Consider the following 22,727-nt stretch of genomic DNA (forward strand, 5'->3'; position numbering starts at 1 on the left):
ACTGAACACGTGATGCGCTATGGTTGATGTAAGATCAAACATCCCCATGAAATTGCTTGTTTCAGCAGGACAAAGTAACAGTAAGTAATGAGAATTAAAAGCAGAAAAAATACCTCAAGCAAGAATGTAATAAATATTGGTGATTTGAAATCTGTAAATAAAAAGTGTGGGGAAAGTATCTCTGGACTTTAATAAGGCCTTTATTTTGAAATTTGTATCCGGAAATCCTGTGTTTTTACTTTGGCTAATTTCAATGTAGCACATACTCTAGACTCCAAATATCTAGCCAGCTAGCCGAAGGAGGCTAGTATTTCTCCTCACAAAATTGAGTCGACAATAAGCTGTTTCTTATATTATCAATGTAAATGTACCACTCGTGTTCTCAGTAAACATTTGGGATTGACTGCTTGCCTCCCAATCGCCGTGTTGTGAAGAAACGGAAACGTTATAAAATAGCGAAATATACCGGCTGTACCAGCAAACTGTAGCTGGCTAACGGTAGCTATTAGCTTCGAGACTACAGCAAGTAAGGCGGCTGGCTAAGCAACCATTACTGTAGAAGCGGCTTCAGACCGCCGGCTGTCGAGCTACCTGTGTCAGTCAGTTGCCATAATAGGTAAGATGGCTTAGCGTTAAGTTTGCTACCTACTGTTTCTGCATTATAGAGTGGCTCAGCTCAACTTTTAACTCCATTTTAGCTAGCAACGGTTTAACTTGTTTTGCGCCTTGTCAACGCTAAAAAATAACAAGCCAGCTAACGTTGGTACTGCCCATGTTTTAAAGTTAGCAGGCTAGCTAGCTGATATCTTTAAATATACTCCTTGTCTCCGTACTTTTTTGTCAAAGTACAGAAATACCGTCACAGTACTGTGCCTTTCTCATCCCGACTTGACCAGATGAAGCACCGCTTCAACATAACAACACTATTGCTGAAATTTAAACCGTGGAAGAGCTTTTAACAGTGTTTTAAAACTGTAAATATGGCTGACATTTTATTGCCGAAGTAAGGACACTGATCAGTTGAGACCGTGGTATTCTAAAAGCTGATTGGCTCTGGGGTAGATCAGTTAAACTTCCCTGAAAGCTGATTGGATGTGCCCGTTGTGTTGTGGCTAGCCCTGATAGTAGTTGCCAGCAGTTTTTGAGATAAAGTCGAGAATCATCTACAGATCATTTTTCTTTACTAGGCGTTTATGCATTGACAGTGAAGCGTAACCCTCAACTTGACAGTTGGTCAGTTGTCAAAACATTGGTCAATGCATTTAGCTGCTGGGATTAAGTAAGTAAAGGTTTTGCGAGTTGAGGTGTGTGAAGGAATGTTTTACACTACAGGTAATTAGGTACTATTGACCATGTCCCTGCCTAATAACACTGCACTGTAAAATGCAACTCACAAGATGTTTTTGAGAGAGTTAATATATCAAGACGTTCAAAGCATGTTTAGCCTCTTTAGGCCTTAGTTTTATGGCATGGTTACAGCAATAGATTTTAATTAGTCCTATAACTATTATATATTGATCTCAAAGGGAAATCAAGTTGTTGAAGCAGTAGAGAATAAATCTAGCTAGATAAGATTAAGTGATCTGAACAATTAAGATACCATTAACAGCAAAATATTACATTATATTATCTTTAAAGGGTGGAATGATGGCATGATGTTTTCATATTCTACTGTAGCACCATCAAATGCTTATTCTTGTGCAATATACAAAATGTGTTTTGTATATTGACTATAAATTTACAGTCTGACACCACAGTTTTCTCATATCATCTTTTAAACCAACAGGAGGGAAAGTGTGATCGGTGGCCTATGAGGAAGCCACGTCGAAAAGGCCAGGTGGCTGCAGGAGGTGGAGCCGATGTCAGGAAGTCCAATGGGACAGTTGGCGGGCGTGGGGGTGACCGCCAGCGTTCCCCTTCCCCTTACAGCCTCAAAGCATCTCCAAGCAGAGAAACCCTGACTTATGCCCAGGCCCAGAAGGTGGTGGAGGTGGAACTGGATGGTAGGCTTCACCGCATTTCGATTCTGGAGCCCTTGGAGGTCATTACTGAAGATGAGATGATGGCTCAGGACATTAGTGAGTGTAACAGCAACAAGGAGAACAGTGAGCAGTCATCATCTCCCACCAGCAGTGCCCAAACAGTCCGCAAACCCATCACACCCCGAGGCCGCAGGAAAGATGCCAAATTTCCTCCTGTCAAGTCGCCACCACCTTCCAAGAACCACTGCCCCAATTCTCATCCACAAACACCTGAAAAGGTTAACGCGTCACATCATCACCACATGACCCTCCCTGAACCTAAGTTTCATGTGTTAGAAACCTTCATGCCAGTCGAGGCACCTCCTCTGCCTACGGCATATTACCGTTACATTGAACGCTTAGCTGAGGAGCAGGAAGCTGAGGCAGAATATGACATGGACGAAGAGGACACCGCCTGGCTGGAGATGGTCAATGCTGGCAGGACGTCAGAGGGTTACTCAGCTGTCTCACCAGACACCTTTGAACTGCTGGTGGACCGGCTGGAGGAGGAGGCGTACCGGGAAGCCCGCAGCCGGGCACCCTCTCAGAGTACTATTGATGACGATGCCTTCTGCTGCGTGTGCCTGGATGATGAATGCCTCAACAGCAACGTCATCCTCTTCTGCGACTCCTGCAACCTGGCTGTGCACCAGGAGTGTTACGGAGTGCCCTACATCCCCGAGGGCCAGTGGCTGTGCCGCTGCTGCCTCCAGTCCCCTCAGAAACCTGTTGACTGTGTTCTATGTCCAAACCGTGGCGGCGCCTTCAAGCAAACGAGTGACGGCCGCTGGGCACATGTGGTTTGTGCCATCTGGATCCCTGAAGTCTGCTTTGCCAACACAGTTTTTCTAGAACCAGTGGAAGGGGTCAATAACATTCCGCCAGCACGCTGGAAACTGACCTGCTACCTGTGCAAGCAGAAGGGCCGGGGTGCATCAATTCAGTGCCACAAGGCCAACTGTTACACTGCGTTTCACGTCACATGTGCTCAGCGTGCTGGCCTGTTCATGAAGATCGATCCTGTGCGAGAGACAAACGTCAACGGAACCACGTTTTCTGTAAAGAAGACAGCATTCTGTGAGGCCCATTCGCCACCAGGACAAGAGACCGTCTCAGATGAGGAGAGTGAAGGAAGAGTGGTGGGCAGCAGAGGGAGAGCTAGTAGAGGACGGAGTGCCTACACAGAGGGTCCTATAACACCAAAAAAAGGCAGAAAGTCAGAAGATGATGCCAAGACGGGTAAAAAGAAAGGGAAGAAGAGCACAGAGTCAACAGCACAACACGCTGCTTCACCACAAGTGACAGTGCCTCAGATACCCACAAGCAGGTTAGATTTTCTTTTATTATGAATAAAATAAAATGCAGTGCTTCTGTTGCTGTTCAACAAAAATTAAACACCCATATTTATTTATTTATTTATTTTTGCCATACATTTGACCAAGTTGGTTTTCATCAAATCTTCCAACACACCTAGTGACAACCAACTTGGTCAAAACATGCAATAAAAATTTTTAAAAGCAGCAACAACTACAAGAAACGGTTCTCTAGTGGAGAAGCCTGAACTGATGTCATGTTGATGGTAAGGCCAACCTGCATCCTTCTGTTGTACAGGCTGAATATCATCTGTAAAGGAATCCTCTTCCAGAGGAAAAACCAGTTCATGCAGAGACTGCATAGCTACTGGTTACTGAAGCGTCAGTCAAGGAACGGTGTGCCTCTGGTCCGGCGTTTGCACTCTAATGTCCAATCCCAGAGGTCTACTGAACAGGTCAGGGCAGGAAACAGAACTATAGCCTTGGCATTTGTAACTATTTTTGTACTCTATGATTACATTTTGTGATGGTATCCAATGTATTTATTTTGCCATTGTCCTTCCAAAGAACTTTGGACACATCTCTGATACAATGTTTATATAATGGGGGTCTAAAAAATGTATTGTACTTTGCAGCCTGAGGTGGATGAGAAGGTTTCTGCTGCAAGAGAAGCACTGAGATATTGGCAGAAGCTGCGGCATGACCTTGAAAAAGCCCGGCTGCTGGTGGAGCTCATCCGCAAGAGGGAGAAACTCAAACGAGAACAGGTAACATACACGTGTTAATCTCACATGCTAACAGGCAAGGCGACCAACTGTATGACTCACAAGTATCGCTTCACATTGCTTCTCTTCTTCTGAAAACTTCTGTCTTAATTCTTCATGGTTGCAACTTCACATGCATATCCCCTGACAACTGCAGGTCAAAGTTCACCAGGCAGCACTGGAGATGCAGTTGACCCCGATGTTGGTTCTGCTCCGCTCCACTCTGGAGCAACTACAGGAGAAGGACACAGCCGAGATCTTTGCACAGCCAGTCAACATCAAGGAGGTCAGACATTTCACTGTTACAACACTGAGACCGGATGCATGCACACAGTTTATATAAAGTTGCAAAGTGGGAGGCCCTGCTGGTTCCAGGAGTGTTTTTCCCCCATTTTGTCTTCACATTTCAAATATTTCTCTAAATAACATGCCCAAACACGGGACTCTCCCAGATAACGAGGACCCTATAGGTTTATGTTCTTACTACCAGTTTCAACTATTTCAACTTCTTGTTTAGTCAGTCATTTTAACAAACAGCTCTATTATTACAATACCCATGAGCCCTGGCCGCTGTTGCTGTGGAGGAGAAGCCAGTCAGAGGTGCGAATCAGAGAGGTAGCAAACTTAGAGGGCTTCATTGTTACAGTTATAAACAAAACACAGCTCTATATTTGCGGAATTCACCCAAAATTGACCCAGAAGTTGAAAGTGAAGTGATTTAAGCTGCAGATTGGAAATCAGTTTTGTCAACAGCATAATGTTTAGGTCATTACACAATTTTAACCTTGGTGAATGGATATTTCTTGTGGAAATGCACCATGGAAGTTGTAGTTAACCACTCCCTCAAAGTGTTTATGTACACAGGCTGAAGTATTTTCTAACACCGTTCTTAATCTTTTGAACTGATGATGCCACTGGGAGAGTTTCATGCCCATCAGGGTTGTAGAGTTGGCTGAGTCACAAAACATTGTCTGTGGGAAAAATGAATGGGACAGAACCAGGGGCGCCCAAAATAGTACCTCCCACTTTGCAACTCTACAGGATGTTAGAAAGAACAGCAGCAGCCGCAGCATCCTTACAGAAGCACAGGGTTTGACCATAACAAACTTTTCCACTGCCACTAATCTGTATTTGCCAATCTGTCTTGTCCTAAGGTCCCAGACTACATGGAGTTCATCAGCCTGCCCATGGACTTTTCCACTATGCGCTCTAAGCTGGAGAGCCATGCCTACCGCTCAGTGGCTGAGCTGGAGACTGACTTCAACCTAATGGTGTCCAACTGCCTCCTCTACAACACCAAGGACACAGTCTTCCACCGGGCAGCATTGCGTCTTCGAGACTTGGGGGGAGCCATACTGCGCCATGCCCAACGACAGGCCACCAACACCGGCCTGGACCTGGACACTGGCATGCTCCTCCCAGAGTCGCCACAGAAACGAGACTTTTACAGCTGCACCTGGGAGGATGGTAAGTCACAGTGGTGCTGCTCAACAGGAAATGTGAACACACACATCTTTTGTACTTAAGATACGGGTCTGTATGTCGCTCCCATATGATTTTAATACTTATTTAGATGGTCTATGATCCAGTACAATTAAGAAACATTTATTTTGACGAGAATGCACCAATACACTGCAACTCAAAGTTGATTAAATGGGATTGAAATTTAGTTAAATTCAGATTCAGTTTCAGATTTGATTAGATACAATGGTGCTACTTTTTATATTGTGCATGAATTAAAGTGTGAGCTGTGACTAGCAGTACCTAAATAGAAATAATTATTATTTCTGCTATTATTTTAAGTTCGAGCTGAGAACCAATTGCTTCCTTTCCAAAAATGTCTGCAGTACGTCCATATTAATGGCCTATGGATGCATTTTTCACTGAAATGCCGGTGAGCGGGCATAGTGTACCTCGGTCCGAGAATCTGTATAAATACACTAAATGTGCACATGGTCTTGTTTCACTTTTCAAATTGGAGGAGTTAGTTGTCTGTTCCTGCAGGTAACATCAATGTGAGCACCAATGCTACCTTATTATATGATTAGTAGAATGTGTGGCCACCAGTATATGGCACTGCTGCATGTCTTATTTTGCATATTGCGCTTCTATTGAGATTTCAGGCAGTTATATATATATATAGTGTAGACATTGGGGTGGATCGTCATTGTTTATGTATCAATGTACTGATATGTTACTGGTTAATCACCCTCATACTGGAGGTGTAACTTTGTTCATGTACTTACAGTACTCTCTGTCTGTAGACAGTGTACATAGCTGTGACAAACTGTTGTGTAAAAGAACTTCCACGGCTAGCATTTTCCATATCCAGTATGTTTATGATACAAATATGTACTGTATATATAAATACCAAAGTTGAAGTCAATGATGGGCACAACAGCACAGTGGTTGGTTCTCTTGTTTGAGAGCACAGTAAGGATCTCATTTCTCGTTTGCAGTTGCATTGGCTCTCGTACTGTTGCTCATCAGCTAATATAAGCAAATCAGCTTCAGTTAAAAAAATACCAGTATTTAACTCATGCTAGCTGCTCACTGTTAGCCTGACTCCTTCCTGTTGTGTCCAGTTGACAGTGTGCTGGATCCAGACAACCGGCTCCATATGACAGTGGAGGAACAGCTGAAGGAGCTGTTAGAAAAGCTGGACTTTGTCAGCTCCATGCGATGCAGTGGCGCCCGAACTCGACGCATCCGCCTGCTTCGCCGCGAGATCAACAACATCCGCTACAGACAGGGCCAACACCCCCGCCACAGCCTTCACAATGGACATCTGAAAGAAGACGAGGAGGATGACGAAGACGACGATGAGGAAGAGGACGACAAAGACGCCAAGGCAGACAACGGCCTATCGTCTTCAGACAAAGGTGGGTGATGAAAAGTACTGACGTTTCAACAGTATGAAATTGCCAATGCATGAACCTTTAAAAGCCAGTTTTTTCAATGAGACCAGTTGTGAACATGAGCTAACGGAACATTGTCCTCAGGTAATTGAGCCAGGGTCCCCCCCACGCACCAACCCCAACCACCCCACTGTCTCCAGTCTAGTAAGTAGGGGCCCACAGAGTCTCGTTAGCCATGGCTGCCTCACAACTCCTCTCTCCCAGTGCACTCTATGTCTGCACCTCTTCTATACATCACTCTCATGGACTCACCACTCTCCATTGGCCACGTACAGTCATGCCATGTCATCCCACTTCTGACTACAAACAGTCTCTTGCTACCGTAGAGGAGGGCAGCAGAACGCCTGTGATTTGTGTCAGCTGAGTCATGAAGTACTGCCATGTTACCATGTTGCTGGTGTACAGTTGTGAGAGCAAAGTTATTTACTCACTCGTCTCGATAAGGTCCTCCATATCTACAGAATACCTCAACTCCCTTTGGGCTGTGGTTAGACTGTTGAATGAAATGTAAATCATTATGAAGTGAAACCATTTTCCAGTGTGAATACGACACCACCACATCACACGACATACTAAATGGGCATTCATTTCAAATAGACGCTGAAAGAAACTGAATTTCATTTTTCTCCTCTCATCTTTCAGAAGACCTCAAATCCACTTCGCCCCCGACACTGGAACCTACCGGGCCGGCTCCTCCTCCACGACGGGGGGACGCACCTCTGGAGCCTCCCACCCTGCGGCCAATCACAGGGGAGCCCAAGTCCCCCAGCTGGCCCTGCAAACGCCTAAAGATGGACGGTGACCTTTCAGACAGCACCACAGAGAGCATGAATTGCACTAAAGCACAGGAGCGGCCTGCGTCACCGCCTCCCGTTTTGCACAGTGAAGGACAGGCGGTGGCCAACGGCCTGCCAGAGCTCAGTGCCCCCCCACGGCCCACCACCGGAGGAGTTGGACGACGAACCTCTGTATTGTTCAAGAAGGCAAAAAATGGAGCTAAGCTGTTCAGAGAGAGAGACAATCCTTTGCTGAATGGAAAGGGGCCGCAGGACGACGATACAAGCAACGCGCCTACAGCACCCAACTCCACAGCCAGTACCCCATCCTCCACACCTCTGTCCACTCCATCCAAGACCCCACAGAAAAGCCCAGGACCCCCCACCCTCAAAGAACAATGGACCCCCAGTCGAGACGTGTGCTCAGATAGTGAGCTGGAGAAGACGCCAAATCATACACTGGAAAGTGGTGAGAACCTTCACTTAGTTACGGACATTGGACACTTCTGTACCCCAAGTTTAAGGTCCTCCACTCAGGGCAGTGATTTAGATCTGACTACTCTTGGCACTGAAGACATTCACTAGGATGTTGGAATGTGCTGACTTTACATTTGTTATTAGCTACCGGTTAGCACGTCTCAATAGCCATGATACAAATAATGACAATGTCAGCAAAATATGTGAAGGGTTGTATGACTCGTCGGGCTGCAGTTACAGATGTTACTGCCTACCTCAGTCTACCCGGTCAACAAAACAAATACCCACACACCACCTCTGCATCCCCCCTTTATCTGTGATTATTGTGTCCTGTGCTCTTTTGTGCTGATTGTTGTGGCAGCGCTGTATTGTGGTGGTGTTTTCATTGTGACATTGGATTAGACTAAAGATACCTGCGCTTAGGTGTCCCCCATTTTCCTGTCTAGTTTTCCTCCTGGTTATTTCAGCAGCCGCTGTCCTGAGAATTCTCTCGTTTGCTTTCAGGACTGACCAACGGTTTCAACAAGCACAAAGACGGCGGGTCCGACTCTGAGTACAGCCCTTGCCCAGTCCTCCACAAAGAAATGTAAGACACGGTGTATCTGTTGTCACTGGTTGTTTGGTTATAGTAATGATTGACAATACATTGACAATACAACGTGCTATCTTACAGCAGCTCACCACCCAAACGAAGCCTCGGGAAACCAGCCCTTTCCAAAGTTCCCTTCCTGGAGATAGTCAACGGAGACTCAGATTACACTGGTGTGTTCTCTGCTTTTTTGTTTTGTTTTGTTTTGTTCTGTTCTGTTCTCCTGAATTTAAATTAATTATTTTTCCTCACAAATATGCCTTAAACAACACACATTTTGTGTCACAAAATATAACACTCTAACCTTATTGGGAACATGTATGCATGAATGTCATGTTCATTTCCTTCTTATTCTTAACATTATGTCACCTTCTGTTTTGCAGGCAATGGCAGCCAAACGTCAGAGGATGAGACGGAGCTGGAGCCTCTAGAACTAGTGTGGGCCAAGTGTCGGGGATATCCCTCCTATCCTGCTCTGGTAATCGCTTATCCTACCTAGTATTACTGAAGAGCCATCTAATAATGGCTTTTAAATACTGCAGGCAGCTTTCACCTAACCACATTTTGAGAAATTTAAAATAACTGAAGTGGACAGTGACCAAATCTAGAAGAAACAAAAATCAGGAGTTCCCTGGGACCAGTGCTAGAAACAGACCTAGATTCCCTGTTAGACTGACTGTGTGTTCATTCCAGATCATCGACCCAGAGATGCCAGAGGAGGGCCTGCTGCACAACGGGGTGCCCATCCCTGTCCCACCCAAAGACGTCCTCCGTCTGGGGGAGCAGAGGCAGGAGGAGACCAACGAGAGGCTCTACCTGGTGCTCTTCTTTGACAACAAGCGGACATGGTGAGGGTCAAACAGACATGCTCAAATGTAATACAGTGCTTCTCCTCCTCCAGTGAGGTCAGCTGTAGGAGGAACATAACTACCAGGCCAAGCTGCTGCTCGGGAAAAAGTTATTTTGCATTTAAAAAATGACTTTGATTTGTAAATAAAATGAATGTAGTTTTATATATATATATTGTTATATCTTTACATTGAACACAATTCTATAGGTCCAAATCATACAAACAGGTCTAAAGCAGTGAAAGTGGTCTTCACCACTCTTCTTCAAAGTCCCTAACAGTCTAATTCTGTGTATTTGCCACTGTAGGCAGTGGCTCCCACGTGACAAGGTGACACCCTTGGGTGTAGACGACACAGGGGACAAGCTGCGCATAATGGAGGGCCGCAAGTCCAGCATCCGCAAGTCTGTCCAGGTGGCGTACGACCGCGCCATGATCCACCAGAGCCGGGTCAGCCACAGCCACGGCTTTGTGGCTTCCAACTACCTGTAGAGGGCGACAGTGAGCACCCACAGTCAGCCACTATGCATTTCTCTTTGGTCTTAAAGCAGCAGCAGGTGGACAGAGTCCTACTGCGAGTTGAATTTGTATTCACACTGTGGTCTGAAGAGGTTGTCGTGGCAGCACTGAGTCCTGGACTGAAGTTCACCACCAAACCACTAGTGTCTGACACACAGAGCAGTGGTGTTTGCCTTCGTGTCGTTGTTGTGGATGTTGAGCTCCACATGTGAATGAAGTTACCTTTAGGTCCCACGTTGCTGCGGTCGTAAGCACTAATTCCCTGTTCAGGGGTGTATTGAGGGATCTGCTTACTCCACCTGGATGTGTTCAAGCTGTGTGTCTGGATCAAATGTAAAAGAATTCCCCTCTATTTTGTATAATGCTACTGCCAAGGAATCAAATTGTCGGAAAAGAGATTTGACATATTTATATGAAACGCAGAAGACGTATGAATGGATCACTGCCATCTTTTATACAATAGCTTTTTACATTTTAATCTTTTACAAAGACACTTGTATAATATAAAGGCACACTTTGTGTACATATGTATGTGTATTATCAAACCCAATTTAATTTAATGTTGCTGTTTTTAAAATGCGTATTTCAATCAACCCACAAGGGGCAAAGCGAGGCTGTGTATATTTGTGGAGATAAAATAATTCCTGACTTGCTGCAGTGTACTTAGCTTGTCTTTGATGTAATTTCATTGTGTGTGTGTGTGTCTGTGTGTCTGTGTCTGTGTGTGTGTGTCTGTGTGTGTGTGTGTACGTACATTGGGAGCATACAACACAATGAGCCATTGTTCTTTATATTTGAATTCTCTTTTTGATACAGAGAGAAATAATTTATTTATGGAAGACAGAACTATAGAAATAAAGCTATATTGGTTAAAGTTGAGAATTGAATCTTATTTAAAACAAGCGGAGTGTTGTTTTAAAAACATGCAGCCAACATTTTAACAGGCGAGTTCACATGGTTGGTTTGATGTTGATGATCTTGCTCGAGACCAGCCGCCATCATTCACTGTTGACCCCCAGAAGATTCTATTTATTGTTGAGATGGAAAAATACACCTTTATAAGCTTGTACTACCTGCATATTTTACCTGCTCACCAAATATTTTGTCTGAACCAGTATTTCCTCATTTTGGGAAAGAAATCCTCTTATTAAAAACCTTTTTGGATAATTAACTGCAGCTTTGTGGTTTTTCTTTTTAAAACCAAAGGTAAGATCAGTTTGCGTTCAAGTCTTATTTAATAACAGTCGCCTGGAAGACATTCATTAGCTTCACCAGCAAAGACGCAGACCCTTCGCTCAAAATCTCTTGAAAGGTTAACAGGCGAGGCGAAACAGATGTCCATTTAGTCCCTAATTTCAAACCTTTTCCAATGATGAACTCCAGCTAGCACACAGTCTGCAGTTTTTGTTTTATTTTAACATTTATTACTCAACATAGTGAAAAGTACTCTTAAGTGTACATGTTAGCCGTATACAACAGTTATAAAAAGACCTATAAAATATTTGCACAAACTGCAGCAGTCCACAAACACATCTCAGTCCCATACTCTCATACAGCACCGCCTAGTCGTTAAATCCGTACATTCAGTTCCCCAGAGATGACCGTGGTGGTGTTCACCATTTCCGGGACGCTCCCTCCATCAGTGTCCAGGCTGCTGTCTCGTCAGGAGGAGGTAGTTGTGACGGAGGGTTCGAAGCTCCGTCAGTCTTCCCAGCAGGCGGCCAAACCGCTGCGGTCCCCCTCGCGCAGCTCCACCCTGAGCCCCACACACCCTGGACAGAAGGTCCAGGATCAGTTCCTGCATTTTTTCAACACAGCTGGCCGCCTGAAGGGACGCACGGTCTACAGGACAGGGACACGGAGAGAGAGACAGGTCCATAACACTAAAACATAGACGAGATGTATATCGAAACATGGACTGACATTCAAGTTGCCAAACACCTACTGTATGGACAAAGTCAAATGTGTTGTATGAGTGAAAGGGGGGGGGGGGGGGGGGGGGCACAGTTATCAGACTCTGAAGACCGCTGCTATAGAGCATGAAAGCCATTTTAAGCCTTGATAATGTCCACAGTCAGACCCTTTGAGACAGACTGAGTGAATCATTCAGAGGCGTCAGTTTACTATCACAACCTGCTGAAGAGCTAATGATTATTTGCTCTTGAATAGAGCGTTGGCATGTCTTGACTTGACAGCTGATTGGATTATTTCAGGCCAAACATCCACAACTTAGAGAGCACAGACTGCTGGTCTCAACCTGAGCAGAGCAGAGCTGTAGCGGTGAGCAGGGTGTACTCGGCCTCCGTCACCCTCAGCGTTGCCATGCTGTGGAAGAAGTTGAGCACCGGCCCGAAGAGATCCTCACTGCCTCCTGTTCACACCAGCAAACAAAAAAAAAGGAAGTTGTTCATTTTTTTACGGGAAATACCTTGAGCTGTGTTTTTCCACAGCTTGTAAGGCCTTAGATATTCCCTGAGTGAACGCATGTCTGGACTCACCTGAGTTGACCGGCGTCCTACTGTGGATGTTCTCCTTTGACTCTACATTTCTCAGCCAGTTGTGTGTTGACATACTGAAAAGCTGCAGGGCTGATGATAGCGGAAAACAAAACAGTTCTCTAACTTAATATCAGACTGAACTTGCGACTCGAATGCATGTATGAGCCCTAAAAGCCTGTCTGCTGGTGCATTCACCTGGACTGGGGCTTGTTGGGTTGTGGGAGAACTGCTGAGCTGAGAGCAGGAACATGACCTCCAGTGAAGAGACAGACAGGAGAGAGCTCTGGTCTGAAAAATCCAGGAGGTCAAAACCTGAGAGGAGAACATCATTATTTGTTTTTATACACAGTGTGTTTATTAAATTATTTGATGTAGTATGTGTATGTGTTATCACATGCTATCAACCCTAACCCATACACCTATACCATGCTGTGTTTCTGTACCTATGTCCCTCACCCTAAGTGACTCCTCATATTGTAGTTTTTAGAATGATAATCAAGCAAAAACAAAACTTCACAAGGGCAGTACTCCAATAGGCGCTTCCTCAGAAGTCCTTATGTATGCTTGGTATTATCATGTACCATTGATGAACCATTTTAATGGCACGACACAAAGACAAAAACAGGTCATCCTATCCAAAGGATAAGTCTGGTGATATTTTTCTTACTGTCAAAAATCCAACGATCAAAACCAACAACGAATTCATCCTACTGACAAATATTGTCCATGTTGTTCCTCTGTACCACAGGCATCCATTGTTGAAAAACCATTGAAACACATCAGTGAGCCACACTGTTGCTCTGGGTGACATGTTCCTTCATTATCAAAACCATGGCAACTGTTGCTTATTTCGCACCAATCCAACATACACTGTCCTGGTGCTGTAAATAATCATCAGCGCACCAAATCGGCAGGTAAGTATAGTCTCACTCCAACAAATGCACTATTTAGCCCTGTTTGATTAACATTTACTGAAGACTTGCAAGAGTTGCAGGAACTTAGCTTGGCTTGATTAATTGTGTAATTTCCCCCCCGGGGATAAATAAAGTATATCTGATTCTGATCTGATTCTGATTACACTGGCACTACTGGTTTTAAAATCCTAATGCAGAGCACTTTAAGAAGTCACTGGCCGTCTTGGACATTATCAGTGAAACAGATTAGCGTCTGCAGACGTGCCAGTGGTGGCCATGTGAGGCTGATGGGAGTATTGTACAAAATGAAATTATGACCTGATGGTGGGGCTGGATAAAAAGTCGGAGGATCCCCAAAGTTATTACAATTCATCCTGAGGCGAACACAAACGTGTGTACCAAATGTCACAGGAATCCATCCAGTAGTTGTTGGGATATTTCAGTCTGGACTAACGTGGTGGACCAACAGACCAACATTGCCATCCCTAGAGCCATCCATAGAACAACAGATAGCAGCTCACCTCTCTGTGATCTGTATTTTGATCATATTTACTCTTCCTTAGATTCTATATTTCTTTCTCAAGTGAACACAACAGAAAGCAGATTATAGATATTGTATACATTCCTGTCCATCTTACCTGGCACAGTCCTGGCAAACAGCAGCAGTCTTTGCAAATGGGGTGATACAACATCAGACAAACCCTCCCCTTCTTCTGTACATGGCCACTCAAACAACTGAGCAGACACAGACAAGAAACCATGAGGGCAACATAAAAAAAAAATAACTGTGGTTTGAAAGAACAACTAGTGTTTCCACACTGTGACCTACCCTGCAGTGGCTGCTGTCCTGTGCTCTGTACAGTCGATGGGCCTCCACCATCCTGTCCACGATGTACTTCTGTTCTCGGGTTAAACTGGCCGACGAAGTCTGGAGCAGATGGAGGTCCACACAACACAAGGTTAAACCAGTATCACGGTCATGATCATCATTTCCCCAATGTTAAAACTACAAGATAGAAAGTGCATCAAGATGAAAGATAAATGTGTGAATTTGAGAGTGCAAACTGGTCTTACATACAGTTAATCATCCAACCAGATACACAGCTGTTCATGTGTCCATCCATCCAATTAACCAGCCAACAACATGTTGACCAAATAACCATCTCACTAGCCAAAATGAACCGTCAACCAGCCAGGTGATCACCAGCCAACCAACCATTCAACAAACAATCAACCAAACCATTTAACAAAAAATAGCCAACCACCCTATCACATCATGTAAAAAACACCCAACAACCCATATAACCAGCGGATCAACTAATCCAACCTATCATCATCCAACTGTTCGACCAATAGGGGTTGGGGGATATGACACTATGCCATGAAATATATATAATATATATGAAATATAAATGTGTGAACTGTCAAGAGATTTTGCCAAAGCATTTATACTGTGGAGTCTATCCCTATAATATCTGGGGTGAGATAAAAGCCTATTAGGGCATTGTGGGAAATGTTGCAAATCCATGAGCAGGACTGCTTCATAGCAATATTGGATTTGCCAGGTATCTCATTTGCTAGATTGGCCTAAAACATTCCCATCTAACGTTAGCTGTTCCGTCCAGAAACAGTTTTTCACAAAATGTAGTATATCACAGTATATATCAATATGGAAATAGAATTGCATGTGCCATGAAAGAAGATTGCCCACTCCTAACAGTCAATCATACAACCAGCTGACCACCCAACCATGTCATAACTTAAAGAGCTATCACTGCAGCATCCTTCGGCCCAACATTCAAACCAAAAGGAAGTTTTTTCCTCGCTGCTGTCTCCAAAGTGCTTGCTGATGGTGGGAACTGTTGGGTCTCTGTAATAACATTATAAAGAGTCGGTCTGGACCTGCTCTATTTGCTAAGTGTCATGAGATGACTTTTGTTGTGATTTGGCGCCATATAAATACAATTGAATTGAATAGAAACGGCTACACAATCAACAGTCTGTGTCTACAGCATGCTAAAGGCTGACGTCAACATGCTAACATGCTCACAATGACAATGCTAACATGCTGACGCTAAGCAGGAATAGTGTTTACCGTGTCCACCATCTTAGTTTAGTGTGTTAGCGTGCTAATTTTTGCTAATTTGCACAAAGTACAGCTGAGGCAACGGCATTTCACTATGGAACCTCGTGTTGGCGCTAGAGGAAAAGTCAGTTCATCAAAGTCAGTAGGATTCATCCTTCGGGGACCACGAATATCCGCACAAAAGTTCGCGGCAATAAATCATATACCGAGATATTTCAGTCTGGACCAGAATTGTGGACTAACCAGCCGCTCAGGCAGCCATCCAATCAATAACAGACCGAGTCGGTCCTGCCCTCTAGTACCTGTCCAGGTAGCCTGCTGGTAGAGCTGACCCGCCTGCTGTCTGTGTTTTCCTCTTCCTCCTGTCTTCTCCCTTTACCTCCTTTCCTGAGTCGTTTGGACTGGCACTGCACCTCCGTCAGCAGGCCTAAGAAGAAACATGCATTTTCAGACTTTGCGTCAAACCAACCAAATCAGTTAAATGCATATTGTATTAGGAGGTATTAATTATTCTCATCAATCATCTTCCTTCGTTACATGATGTTTTAACATTTTAGTAGTTCAGTAGAGGTCGCTTACACTCAGCCAGCATTCCCACAGCGCGGCACTTCCTCAGCCGGCAGTCTTGGCACTTCCTCCTCATGTACATGTCCATTTCACAGCCACCTCCACTCTTACAGTGATACACCGCCTTTTTAGTCACACTACGCCTAAAAAAACCTACAGAATTCAGGTAGAGAAATGGGAAGAAGGACAAGGGGAGGTTGAAACTACATCTTACTAGATTACCTTTCAGAATACAACCACACAAGAGGAAAGAATAAAAAATACAAATACAAAAGTGAGAAATACCTTTGCATCCCTCACAGGTTAGAGCATTGTAGTGATAGCCTGACGCTTTATCTCCACACACCACACACAGCTCGTCCTGACCTCTGCTCTTCCCTCCTGACCCCACATGCATCCTCCGCCCCAGCGGCAGTCCTACTGCTCCGAGCCCCTGAGCCAGGCCCCCGCAGTGGGCCTCGGGGCCGGTATCACAGGGGGCCTCCAGGCAATGAGGGTTGTAGTGGTACAGAGGGTGGCAGGGATGCGAGGAGGAAGAAGAGGAGGAGGGAGAGGAGGTGGAGGATGGTGGAGAGCCATAGAGGGAGAAGGGCAGGTTGGCAGTGCTGCACTGTTGTTGGCTATAAGGGAGCAGCTGGAGGTCAGGGTCCTGCAGGGGGTAGCCCAGAGGGTCAGCCAGCATGTCTGAAATGGAATAAGATGGAAGTCCAGGGACAAAGACTTGTAGTCAGTGTTTTGCAGATCAGTGATTTCAGTTTAAAAACGAATGAATGAACTGTGTACACCTGCGGATGTAGACCACTTCAATGTGGCTTTTGCAATTTTGTGTTCAGATTTGTGATCTGATTCAGTTTTTTTTTTTTTTCAATATTTCTAGCAAAAAAAAAGTGGAAAAGGATGCAAGCAAGCTTACTTAGGCATTTAGAACCGACATTTAAAGATCATATGAAAAGAGAACTTGAACTTCTTAGAAAACTGTTAACTTCTTGGAAGATTGCTGCTTCCTAGAAAATAGTGCAACCTCACATGTGCCGCCTTTCTGCCCATTCCATGAAATCAAACTGCCTTTGTTTCTGTAACCGACATCCTATTGGTTTAAGATAAGCCTGGTGATATTCCATATTTTTCTTATTGTCAACAAACCTCATGAAAAACACAACAATGAACTGATCCTACTACAAGTATTGTCCGTGCAGCTGAAACCTGATTTTTATTCTTATTCCTCTGTGCCACAGAGCTCCATTGTTTTCCAAAAACTATTAGAAACACATCAAGGAGTCTAGTCTATGTTGAGTCAATCCTACATACGCCATGCTGACGGAAATACTCATTAGAGCACCAAACGTGTATTAATCAGCAGGTGAAAATAGTTCCCAACAAATGCCATATTTCCTCCTGTTTGAGTAACGTTTGCTAAAAACTGCAGTGCCCAGCTGTTTTAGAAAATCACTGAGCTTTTAAAAAAAAAAAAATGAATGAATGAATGATGTACAGATTTACATATTCAGTAGGAAACCATGGGCTTTGGGCTGAGTGCCACAGACGAAAACTATTGAGTGACAGAAAAACACATGGTTTTGGTCTTTCCATTGGATTTGTTGACAATAAGAAAAATAACGAACACCAGATTTATCTGTTAAGAATGAGTGTGTTTACATGCGCACTGATATCCCAGTTTTGAGTCTTATCCTGTTTTTGATATTATTTCATTTCTCGCCATCTCAGCCGCTATGTCCTGTACCAACAAAGTATGTTCAGAAACCCGGATGAGGTGTTAACATGACACAGTATCTTGGTCTCTCAAGGTACTCAATGTAGCACATCCAGGTTTCTCAAAATCAGGCTGAGGCCTTATCCAGGATACTCCAAAACCCCAATCATAACCAGGATACTACTTTGCATGTGAACGGAGAGGGATGATCAGTCACTATGTTGCAAGCATCCTTCCCAAAAAATAAATCCGGTCAGTACCATGAACATTGTGTTTCTCACACGCATATCTGAACAACAACAAAAAAAAAAAAACAATGGAGGAAAACGGATTTCAGCCAGAACACCTGCATTAGCAAGACCAGAAACGTGAAATGATGATTTCAAGCAAAGCTATTACGTTGTTATTACGCGTTAAGTGTTAAGAGCGTCACAGGAATGTGGTGTTACGTGACTCGTGTGACTTCACTGCTTTTATGGCTCTTGGGGGATACAATAAAAAGCTGAGAGTGAGACCTTGTGAACTAGTTCAGACTGCTGAAACAGGATGCAGCTGAGGGCTCCCTGTGCCATTTAGGGTTTTTTTTGATCCTCCTTTCTGGACGCTTCATTCAGTCTTTAATGGCCTGTCCAGTGTTGTGACGGAGTGAAACGTCTTTGAGTGTGGGTCAGCAGCTTGTGTTTTGCAAGTCCTGTCTCCTCTGAGAAAACATGTGTGACCACTGGCAGCCTCTTAAAGTACAGCTGGACCAGTACAGCCGGGACTGCTGTGGGATCTGTTCTGCACTGATTAAAAGGAGAGCCCACCCAAATGTCAGCCTCAGGACTGCTGGAGATGGAAATTTAAAGGGTAAAACATGTTGCATGAAGATGAGGGCTGACAATAATAGCAATCTGGTTATGTGAACAATGTGTGTTCTTTTAAACTGTGGTTGAAGCGTGCCTTTAAGCTTTGACAGGGAAACCAACCAACCATCTCTGTAGCTCTTAAGTGATTTAGTACTGCTCTTCCATCAGTTGGGGGACTCACGGGAGGCAAACAAAAAAAGGAATCGTCAAAATCAAAGCAGCAATGGCCACCGCATAGCCCCCTGTAAAACCGCAACTCGTCATTGTCACATGTGTGGATTAAACAGATGAGATTCATGTCTTAATTAGTGGGATTGGACAAAGCCAGGCTAGCTGTTTCCCCCTGCTCCCAGTCTTTGTGCTAAGCTAAGCTAACTGTCTCCTGGCTATAGCTCCATTTGAAGTGTGCTAACATGAGAGCGGTATCAATCTTGTCATCTAACGCACAGCAAGAGAGCAAATGAGCGTGATCGACCCAAATGTTGAACTTGTCCTTTAAATTCGTTGTTTTGACAGCAGACCAGCTCTGCTCTGGCAGGAAGGGGGGAGGCGGCTTTTACTGTACATGTGCTAAAGGCCACTGTGACTATTTGTTAGTCATCAGTCTTCAACCTTGACTAATTGAGGGTTTTGATAACTAATAAACAGTCATCAAAACTGACACATTTTGGACCCCAGAATTCATCTGAGCACTTGGAGGTTTTGGCAAATGACAGTAGAAAAGTGGTGTATTTAGCTGAGCGACACCCCTGCTCCGCTGGAGTAAATGCATTTATTAACCCCTCCTTACTCCTTTCTTTTGTCTTCTCTTTCGTTCTCTCTCCAGATGTTTCCCGTCTTCACCAGACTGTGGTGGTGATGGTTTTGGGGGGGGGGGGGGGTCCTTGCCTTCTCGGGATGTGACAGAGTTGTGATTCGCTCTGTTTGTAAACCATTTGAACGCTGTCTAAACACTCCTCAGCCTCCCTTCCATCCCACGCACACTGGGGAGCCAAACAACACCAACAAACTACCCCCCATAGCCCGCCCCCTCCTACCCCTGCTCCTAAGGGCAGGAGGGCAGACAACAGGGGGAATTTGCTGATGATACACGTCGTATAAATAGACCCTCCGATGCACGCTCAGCCTCCCTGTGTGCTGTGAATGCAGCCAGCCGGCTGAACCTCCTCGAGAACTTCTCAGAGGCCGTAAATAAATGCTTGACGTTCATTCATCAACTGTGTGAGTGAGTGAGATGAGAATGCAGTCACATCCTCGTTGTGTAACACTATAACGTATAAATTGCCCTCTTTGTGAACCACAAGTGACCTTTGCTGGATAATATTGCACATGTTCAGTTGTAGGCTACTGTAAGCTAACATTAGCCACCATAAGCTTACTGGTCATACCAGACCAAGTTAAGCTGTAGCAACAAACCCCCTGTAATGTGTAATGAATTGAGCAAGGGGGTGTTATTGCATGTGAATACAACTTTTCATGCGTGAGAAGAAGAAAGTGTTGTTTCTTCTTTCAAAAGTGACACAGCGTCGTAATGTCAAGTCAGCATTGGACTGCATTAACAAGTCAGCTGACACGTGTAGAAAAAAATGTTTCCAAACACGTAGAACAGATGGCAGTATCTAAATTAGCATAAAACTGAAAATGGCCAAGAACAGTGTAGAGACACACGAGTACACATGAGCGATCCGGTTAGGACGGAGGTCACAGATTGTTGTGTCACTTTAAAGGGTCGATTCACCCAAATACATTAAAAAAAAAAAAAAAAGAAATCTCTTAACCCTGGTGGGATCTACCATGCAGATGCTTTGGGTTTTATTTGCCCAGGTCAACCAGGTGAGAACTGTGAAGGTTTTTTTTTTTTTTTTTATAGGAGAAACTTTCTACTGAAGAAAGTGTGTTCTGTGGCACTTTCTAGAAAGAGACGGTCGCTTCTGAATTGTATCGATGTCATTTGTCAAAGCTGAGAGCACCACAAAGGAGATGTATTCCATTCATTGCGTCGGGGTCGGAGTCAGAAATCTTAGAAGTGAATATCTAAAAAAGACATGGACAAATTAAACCAAGTCATTTTTATTAAGTCATTTGGGTGAGCCTACCCTTTGCAACAGTAGGAAAACAAAGTATACCAGCTGCGTCTCCCTGCTGTTACAGATAAGAAATATCTACCAGTGAAACCAATGACGTTACACAGCATCATTTGAATTAACTCACTGCTGAGCGATAACGCTGAAAGTGCTTTGCAAATGACATGTCTCCACAGATTCAAATCACATAAGATACGAACACTCGTGTCTGAACATCCAGTCTTTCCTGCGCTTACTTACTAAATGTATTATCACGTGCCAACAGTGTAGTTAAGACAGAGCATCAGAAATCCTCACGTAAGTCCATCTTCAGTCTTTCATCTATCGCTGTGAGCATTCATATGTCATACAACGTGTATTAGAGACGCCAAAGAAACGACGGGAGGAGAAGAGAAAGTGCACTAAGCACTAAGTAATAGCGGGAAAGGCAAAGTGGAAGAGGGAGCAGGCGAGAAAGAAGCAGAGACAGAGGTGTCACTGTGGACTCACCGTAGTACTGGAGCTGCTCTGTGGAGCAGTAACCGTCCGAGGCGGAGAGAAACCCCCCTGCCGAAAAGCTCATCTCCAACTCCGTCCACTCTCTCATCTGGACAGAAGATCCTCTCTTTAGCTAGTAATACGGGATCTATCTTCACACACATGCAAAGACATAAACACACACACACACACACACACACACACACACACAGACAATTACTCAGAGGATTCACACAGATATGAAGGATCTGGGAAGTATGGAGACATTCCTCAATCCCCAGGATGCGTCCAGGTCTCTTAGCTGTCCAGGCTGATATCCCAGCCTATTTTTAAAAAAGCAGAGAGGAAGAGTGCAGCTGAGGCTCTTGGTCTGTGGTGGATGATGTGCTGGAGGAGGTCTTAACCGTCCCCGGGGGATAGACGAAAGGGAAAGTGGGGACACCCAGGAAGGACGGGGATGGGACTGTGGTCCAAACAGCTGGACCTGGCCGGGACTCCACGGATCGGAAGACAGCAGGGATGGATTGATGGATGGAGGAAAAAGATGGAGCCCCTTATGGGCAGAGTGATGGACACTCATGGTGTGTGTATATGTGTGTGTGTGTGTGTGTGTGTGTGTGTGTTGAGGTTTGGCCTGAATGGTCGTATCCCAGAGTGCAACAGCTGGGCTGGGCAAAGGAAACATTTTCTCAATTGAATCTGAGTCGAATAAAAGAATTCCCATCATTAAATCAGTTGTTGAAAGTTTTTTTCATGAGCATTTCACAGACTAAAGACTTCTTGTGACGCTTTTGTCAGGTTCAATCATATGAAACAAACCCAACTACTTACATTAAACTATCCAATATACTTAATACGTGTGTGTGTGTGTGTGTGTGTGTGTGTGTGTGTGTGTGTGTGTGTGTGTGTGTGTGCGTGTGTGTGTACATGTTTGTCCTCCAAGCCTTGGGAGTGTGTTTACTCTGCCTTTTGTTTACCGCTGCTCTGTTTGTGCTGCAGTTAATATTGGACAGCAGTTAGATTTAAGGGGCTTGAGGACCTCCGCCTCCCCCACAGACAGTTAACCAGGCCGGGGCAGAGCGACACGAGTCGAGGCCTGACCGTCCGAGAGGAGACAGAGGAGTGACCTCCACACTGGCCCGTAAATCTCTGAGCGGGGCTGTTTGACATGCAGCATGCTTACTGAGGATTAATGCCGTCCTCCCACACGCATATCATCCCCTTTTCTCACTGGCTCATTATGGGAACCAGGAGCGACCGGTGGATAGCAGAGGGTTAGAGAGGAGCCGATCATGCTCACTGAAGCTGCAGCCTTCAC

General features: G+C 44.6%; 2 protein-coding genes across 2 annotated transcripts; one reads left to right on the plus strand and one right to left on the minus strand.

The window, feature by feature from the left end:
- Nucleotides 1-532: 532 nt before the first annotated feature.
- brpf3b (bromodomain and PHD finger containing, 3b) lies at nucleotides 533-10,239 on the plus strand. Its single transcript, XM_070910499.1, has 13 exons — nucleotides 533-616; nucleotides 1,787-3,348; nucleotides 3,633-3,789; nucleotides 3,970-4,101; nucleotides 4,256-4,384; nucleotides 5,253-5,565; nucleotides 6,684-6,980; nucleotides 7,659-8,261; nucleotides 8,774-8,855; nucleotides 8,943-9,031; nucleotides 9,242-9,336; nucleotides 9,552-9,706; nucleotides 10,014-10,239. The coding sequence occupies exons 2-13, from the start codon at nucleotides 1,811-1,813 to the stop codon at nucleotides 10,195-10,197; spliced, it is 3,774 nt and encodes a 1,257-aa protein (XP_070766600.1). The 5' UTR covers nucleotides 533-616; nucleotides 1,787-1,810; the 3' UTR covers nucleotides 10,198-10,239.
- Nucleotides 10,240-11,863: 1,624 nt separating this feature from the next.
- nr1h5 (nuclear receptor subfamily 1, group H, member 5) lies at nucleotides 11,864-21,518 on the minus strand. The gene is made up of 10 exons (XM_070910993.1): nucleotides 21,422-21,518; nucleotides 16,575-16,973; nucleotides 16,302-16,442; nucleotides 16,025-16,149; nucleotides 14,466-14,564; nucleotides 14,275-14,371; nucleotides 12,918-13,034; nucleotides 12,723-12,812; nucleotides 12,482-12,595; nucleotides 11,864-12,066 (listed from the first exon to the last, which is right to left on the minus strand). The coding sequence occupies exons 1-10, from the start codon at nucleotides 21,516-21,518 to the stop codon at nucleotides 11,864-11,866; spliced, it is 1,482 nt and encodes a 493-aa protein (XP_070767094.1).
- Between the last annotated feature and the right edge of the window lie 1,209 nt (nucleotides 21,519-22,727).

The sequence above is a fragment of the Enoplosus armatus genome, chromosome 8, assembly GCF_043641665.1.
Source record: "Enoplosus armatus isolate fEnoArm2 chromosome 8, fEnoArm2.hap1, whole genome shotgun sequence".
Classification (NCBI taxonomy): domain Eukaryota; kingdom Metazoa; phylum Chordata; class Actinopteri; order Centrarchiformes; family Enoplosidae; genus Enoplosus; species Enoplosus armatus.